Raw genomic sequence first — 7311 nt, forward strand, 5'->3', positions numbered from 1 at the left:
GCAACTAGATAACGTGCACTCTCGGCCGCGCATAAGGAATTAATAAAGATGTTTCGAGGCGGTACGCGGGACTTGATACACCCTAATCTAATATCCTCCGTTCGTTTGTTCGTTCCTTTTACACACTCTTCCTCGACGCGTATATAAACCGTCGTGCAGGGTTAATTGACCCTTGATTAATTCACACCTATGGTCAGGTGTGTGCGCAAGGGTTGAAGGAATATTTCCCATGGATCGGAAAAAGAGGAGTCGTAACACGCGGTGAAAAAATTCATCAGGACAACAAATAGGAAGTAATTGTAAGTCCGGCGCGTAAAAAATTTGACGTCTTCGTCTCGTGATATCTGCGAGGTTAAATAAAAAACCGGTCAACGATCAAGTCGGAGATTCTTTCCTCTTGGGTCTCGAAACTGTAACACGCTGCACTGCACATCCTGAGCACGTTGACGCGGCTGAAACACGGGTGAGAGGAGAAAATGGACCACTTTCTTTGCGAACCATTACATACGTATGTATGTGTAGGTATACTTATGCAGATTCTTCCGAGTGTCGAACGTGACGCGGATCTCTCGGGTTTCGAGAGCGTTTCGTACGGCACGAATCCCCGATGCTTACACACTTAATTCGTAGATTGACGCGTTAAACTAATATAATGTAGCTGATGAGCATCCAGGTATGAGTTTGAAACGTGTCGATACGGACAAGTGACTCGGGTAGAAAATTCTCTCGAATAGATACGTTCGGCTGGGTTTGCGTGCGATACCCGAACACGCCATTTATGTACAAAGTTTCGAATTATAATATTCTACATTCCTTCGAGCTAGAACTGCACCCGCGTGTATTACACATTCAGAGATTGTACAGAAGTACGAAGAATTATAATTAACCGCGTTACGTTCAACGGTAATTTCATGAATTTAAAGAATATTTCGTGTGTACCTGACCTTCCGATGCTTCTTACAATGAAAAAAAAAACCCGGCAGGATTACATTATCCAGCGTATGTTGCAAGTGAATTTTTAATTTCTGGCCAATGATTGGATGCCACGACACGAAGTGTCAATTTTTCAATAGATTGAAAAGCCTGAAACTTTTACTGATTTTTTTAACTAGAAAATTTTGTATCGTCTCCTTTTTACAATGACTGAGAAATCCGTATTTTCTTACATCGTATTTGATTTCCTAAGAATTCGTGTAAAATTTGTGCAGTATATCGTGCAAAAAGCTTTTCAGAACTTAAAATTGTCTACAATTGAAGAAAAACTAAAATTAATATTCCATTTTGAAGTTGAAAAAGTTCTTTATCAATTACAAGTACCCTGATATGTGCGATCCAATACGACGTGAAAGTATAATATTGCGAAAATATGAAAACGTTGGATGTAAACGAAGAATGACTGACAAACAAATTGCGATGGGAAGAAAACCGTGTGAAAAAATATTACAGAATACGCACGAGTTGCATTCTCACAGAGGAATCTAAAGCTGAGAAGTGAGTGAAGAATAAGCGAGATACACCTTGTGTATGTATTATAGGTACACGTCGAACGTTCGGACGCGTGGATTGCAGAAACTTTCCCAAGTCCATCAAGCGATGGTTTCGACGAGCAGTAACAGCAGCGGCGAGCAGCAACACCTCTGGGCATTGAGCTACGGTGCAACGAGAAACTTTCATGGTAGTGGTAAGAAAAAAAGAATGAAAGAAAAATCACAAAAAAAAAAAAAAAACGTGAAGCAAACCGGAAATCTAGGATCAGTCGAGCGCTCCTGGACTCCCAATCAGGGACGAACCGGCGAAGCAAAGGCGAAGTTATCGCGGTCGAACCGACGAACGAGGTGTACAAAAATTAGAGCTCCGGCTGCGATTCTCGTCCGGATAGGAGCTCGGTGGCGTTTTGAATCGATAAATGTAAATTCGGAAAGCAGCGTTGATCGCCTCGGCGAAGACAGAGGTCTGCTATAGGCGGGGGTGTTTTGGGGCAGGCGCAGAACCGAGGGAGCAATTGATGCTTGAGCAACGATTAAACGTTAAAAAGTACCCGGCCTATCTAGCCCTCGAATCGGAATGGGGACGACGCATGCAACCGAATTAACATACGACAATGCCGTTACTTTTTCCGCATGCGAACCCGACCGTGCGGCTCTAATGTTACCGCATTCAGCTTATTGGCTTCTTCGTCGTTGCCGCGTTGTGGGTATACCTCTACCCGCTGGCGGGATTTCTTTTCGTCGTCATTTAACCACTCTGTTATAATTTTATACGCCTCCCTTACGACGATATCCACTCTCGATATCGCGTGTAGGTCTCGTTCTATTACGGCCGAGCCTCGGACTAGTTTCATCCGTTTCCTAAACTTACTTCCACTCCGTTCTCACCATTTTTATTTTCTTTTATTTTTTCATGAGTTTTTTTTTCTTTTATGCTCCAACTTCATTACCGTATTCATGGATTCTATGGTGAAAAAAACCCAGAGATATACGGTCCGCACTCATGCCTTGCATTAGTTTTATTTAGTTATACGTTGTACACGGAAACCTGTTAGGTATATCCGATTGTCGGGGTCTTTGAAAGTCCTGCGTTATTTTACCTACGACTATTCGAATAATTGAAATTATATTATACACGTATCCGTTTTCTAATATTTTATTATTTGACACGCGTGATCACCGCGGGAAATCTGTCGGAGATTGGATTTTTCTTCCTTTCTTTTATCACTCGATGTACGCGTAACGGTATCGGATTAATAATAGTCCAGTAACTTGATACCGCGTCATGCTTTTTGGCAGCGTGTGAATTTTTAATAATTATGCAAACATCACGGATGAGAAACAGCGAACACTGTAAGAATTACACAATAAATCTTGAACTTGAAACTATGCTAAGTATATCCTAATTCAGTGCGAAATATGTAAGTATGAATACAAGAGAAATCGGCTTTTTCTTAGGTATTCAGGATACCCGAGCATGTGTCCTGTGACTCCGCGTCAAATAAATTGCTACATGAAAATCAGTTATCGCTTAAAAAAAACCTGAAACAAGGAACGAGTTTCAAATCAAACGGCAAACTTGGACGAATCCTCGGCGCATAAATTATGTCAGCCACTTATTAAACTACAGTTATTAACGAATAAGATTTATCTCTGGCAATGATTATTTTCGTTACTTTCCATTAAAGTTTCTGTTAGAATAACCCAGTCTGCGGACCGAGAGGCAAAATTCTGCACAAAATACATTAATCGCGCCGTAATTAGGTAACGATTTCATAGGGAATAAAATCTCGGTATCGTAAATTACCCACGCACACGCGCGCGCGCAGACTCGCATCTTTAACAAGCCGCGTACAGGCATCCGGTCGAATTTGACAAGTCCGACTTTCCTGTATACTGTTACTCAACACCTTTCGAACCGCGACGTAAAATCGGTGCAGCTAAATGAGGCCTAAGCGAAGGAATATGCGATGTATAATTAAACGTCGGAATAAATCAAAATTTGAACAATGCGAAAAGATTGCAATAATACAAAGGTTACAAAGAATGACAAGAACGAAGGAATTATGAATACAGGGGATGACATAATAATTTCTACCGTACGAGTGTGTCGCGTTTGTGCGTTCAGCTATACACGTCGTTGATTTTTAACACGCGTATGTACACGGATGAGTTTTTGCAAGGTAAGTTATCGAAGAGTAATATAAATACGTTTTGTATATGGGTAGGTACGAACACATGAAAGGTAGCAGCGTTGCTGCCGCTGCTGTTGCTGCAGGGAAAGTGTGACTCCTTGTTCAAGCACCTATACGCTGCTCGGTTTTCAGGTATATAAACGGCGAGTTGGTAGCTGCTGTGGTTCAGTTTAGTGGTGAAGCACCACTCTGCAGCAGGCAAAACTTGCGAGATGAAAATCCAGGTGAGTTTTTTTACCGATTTTGCGTATATAGATTATAGACGATAAGACTCAAGTGCAAGGGGGGGGGGGGGGGGGGGGGGGGGGAAGAAAAAATACAAGGAACGAGACTGATCGAAACACCCGGACTTTCACTCTCGCCTCCGTTCGCCGATTATGGTGAAAATTCATTCCACGATACCATCGATGGAGAATAATTATCCCCGTTCATTAATCAGTGTATACTTAGGCTCCGTAACGAATAAGATAATAAATCGTGAATTAAGACCAGTCGGATTCATTCGAATTAACGCGGTTAGAACCGTTAACAGATTTACTTACGTATTCACGTTTATTTTTTATTTTTTATTTTTTTTCTGTTTTTTCATTTTCTAATCCGTCAAGTCGGATATAATTCTAGGTAAGCGCGTATATCGCAAAGGATTAAGAATATCTCCGTTAAACGTGACAAAGGATAAGACCAAGGTATTAGTCCACGTAAGTATACGTATACTTACGTATTATCGAGCCGAAAGGACGCCGCGATGATAAATGGCGAGCATAAATTAGACAAGAGGAAGAGATTCGGGTTACGATTTTCGGGTTCATTAAGATCGCTACAACCGGGGACAGCTTATCGCGGCAATTCTGTCAGCGTGGTCAGCGCGCGTGCCGGATCTTTTCTTTTTTATTCCTGGTGAATTTTTTCGCTGCCATAAAACAACGTGTGTTCTCTTTTTTTCTCCTTTTAACCGATTTTATTTTCACCTCCCCCTGATGCAAATCGAGCGTAATGATAAAACGACGAAAAAATGGCAAAAAGAAAAAAAAAAAAAAAAAAAGTTCAAACAAAAGTACGAAAACTCGAGATCGTAATTCAACTTTCCGAAAAATGTGAAATTTAACGGTCGTCGGTGAGGCGTGCGAGCAGGCAGGCGGGCAGACACCTGTTTAAATAACAGGTAACGTATTTTTTTTTCAATGCCCCTTCTCTCGTCCCCAGGTTTTAACGGCCCTGGTGGCGTTGGCCGCGTTGGCTCGGTGCTCTGATGAGTCAATTAAGGAAACATCGGAGGCTGAAAAAAGGTCCGTAAAGTCGGAAGAGAGCGCCGCGGAGGGTTCGGGGAGTGATAAAAAGACGGAGAAACGCGGTCTGCACGGTAGCTACGGAAGCTACGGAGGCGGCGGCTACGGCGACTTCGGGGGCGGTGGCGGCGGCGGTGGAGGTGGCGGTTACTTGCCGGGAGGGAACGGCTACGACCACCAGGAGCACGTCAAGACGATAACGGTGGTGAAGAAGGTACACGTGCCCTACGAGGTGGCGAAGCACGTGCCCTACACGGTGGAGAAGCACGTACCGTACGAGGTGAAGGTCGGAGTGCCGCAGCCCTACACCGTCGAGAAGCACGTACCTTACCCGGTGAAGGTGTTCGTCAAGGTGCCGGTTCACGTGCCGCAGCCCTACACGGTAGAGAAGAAGATCCCCTACGAGGTCAAGGTCCCCGTCGACAAGCCCTACGAGGTCAAGGTCTACGTCCCGCAGCCCTACACCGTCGAGAAGCACGTCCCCGTGCCCGTTAAGGTCGGCGTTCCCCAGCCGTACACCGTTGAGAAGCGAGTTCCCTACCCGGTAAAGGTCAAGATCCCGGTACCGCAGCCCTATCCGGTCGAGAAGCCCGTGCCCTACGAAGTCAAGGTCCCGGTCGACAGGCCCTACCACGTCCACGTGCCCAAGCCCTACCCCGTGACGGTGGAGAAGCCCTATCCGGTCGCCGTCGACAAGCCCGTGCCCTACGAGGTTAAGGTCCCCGTCGACAGGCCCTACCACGTCCACGTACCCAAGCCCTATCCCGTCCACGTCAAGGTCCCAGTGCCTCAGCCCTACCACGTCACAAAGCACGTTCCGTACACCGTGGAGAAGCCCTATCCCGTGCACGTCAAGGTCCCCGTCGACAGGCCCTACGTCGTTGAGAAGGAGGTGCCCTATCCCGTCGAGAAGGAGGTCCCCGTGCCCGTCAAGGTCCCGGTTCACGTTCCCGTTCACGTGAAGCATCATCACGAGGAACACTCCCACGGTTCCCAAGGATTCGGGGGCGGCGATTACTCGGCCTCGTCTTACGGTGGCGGGCACGCCGACGGCGCCGAGGATTACGGCAGCTACGACAGCTCTTCGTACTCCCATCACTGATTCGCCAATTATCGAATAATGAGGAGATACTTCCGAGGCTACAACGTCGTGATTTGACTTGATCTTTATTTTTTCTCACTATTTTTCACACCGTCTTATACCATATATATATATATTTCCAATTTTTGCCGTATGATTCGATTCGTGTAACGTCTGTACTTTCGGTTATCTTGGCGATATGTGATTACTTTTTTTTTTTTTTTTACCATATTTTTTTTAAATTTTCCTCTCCCCGTGTACGTACGGCAGATTTCTCAGAGGCATCGCGACGAACTGAAACTATCACGAGTACCTTATAGTATGTAATATACATTTTATGTATACATGATATTATATAGATAAGACGAGGATTACCTGCATGATATAAGAGAAATGCTTCTTGTGTATCAAAGATTTTAATAAATATATTTACAATATTATATTATTTATAGTTTATTACTTGTTACATCGAATCTCACACGAGTTCGTTTCACACTCGATCTTTACATCAGCTTTATTCCCGACTTCTCTTCGGAATACGTTATACATCCCTATATGCTATAAATATGACTATATGTATACGTATACGTGAACCGGTTTCCGTTGCATATACAGGCTTCTGCTACGGCGTTTTAATACAGTTTTAATGAGGAAAATCCCTGGATGATTATTGGGCTAAAAAACCATAACAAATTCGATTTTAATTACGGTTCTGGAGGCGAGCTCAACGGCAGCGGCGGACCAGCGGGCTGCTTAAGTGGCAATAATTGATGCGCCAAAAATTCACCGTATACATAAAGTTAATTCAGTGTTTGATGCATGCTTCTTTGGGCTGCACTCGAGCAAAAAATGAACGCGCAGCGCCACGGGTCTTCGGATTTTAGACCTTCGTTGGAAGTTGCAAGATGGGCGCAAATTTTTCACCGTGAACATTCCTGCGCATTACAATAGCGTCGTAATTAGAATCCTTGCGAAAATCGCGAAAAGAAAATTGGCACGACACGCGGTTGGATTGCGCAAACGTGGAGTTAATTAGCTTGCGTGAATTTCTAATTCCAATTTGGGCACGTTGATAATCTCGCAACGAACTCAAAGCCGGCGAGCTCGACCGATCTCTGAGATAGGGAATGGGAAAACTATTTTCCTTTTTCGTTACAGATAACAATCTATTGCTTTTAACTGTTACGAAAGCAGCTGATGTCGTCGCACATTCGCACCTGTTTTATACCTGCAACGTATAACAATCGCGATTAAGAGGTGAA

At 44.3% G+C, this 7311-nt stretch overlaps 1 protein-coding gene across 1 annotated transcript; it reads left to right on the forward strand.

The window, feature by feature from the left end:
* The first annotated feature begins 3817 nt into the window (after positions 1–3817).
* Positions 3818–6489, forward strand: LOC124185118 (skin secretory protein xP2). The gene is made up of 2 exons (XM_046575552.1): positions 3818–3906; positions 4886–6489. The coding sequence occupies exons 1-2, from the start codon at positions 3895–3897 to the stop codon at positions 6068–6070; spliced, it is 1197 nt and encodes a 398-aa protein (XP_046431508.1). The 5' UTR covers positions 3818–3894; the 3' UTR covers positions 6071–6489.
* Positions 6490–7311: the final 822 nt, after the last annotated feature.

The sequence above is a fragment of the Neodiprion fabricii genome, chromosome 1 (assembly GCF_021155785.1).
Source record: "Neodiprion fabricii isolate iyNeoFabr1 chromosome 1, iyNeoFabr1.1, whole genome shotgun sequence".
NCBI classification, from domain to species: Eukaryota; Metazoa; Arthropoda; class Insecta; order Hymenoptera; family Diprionidae; genus Neodiprion; species Neodiprion fabricii.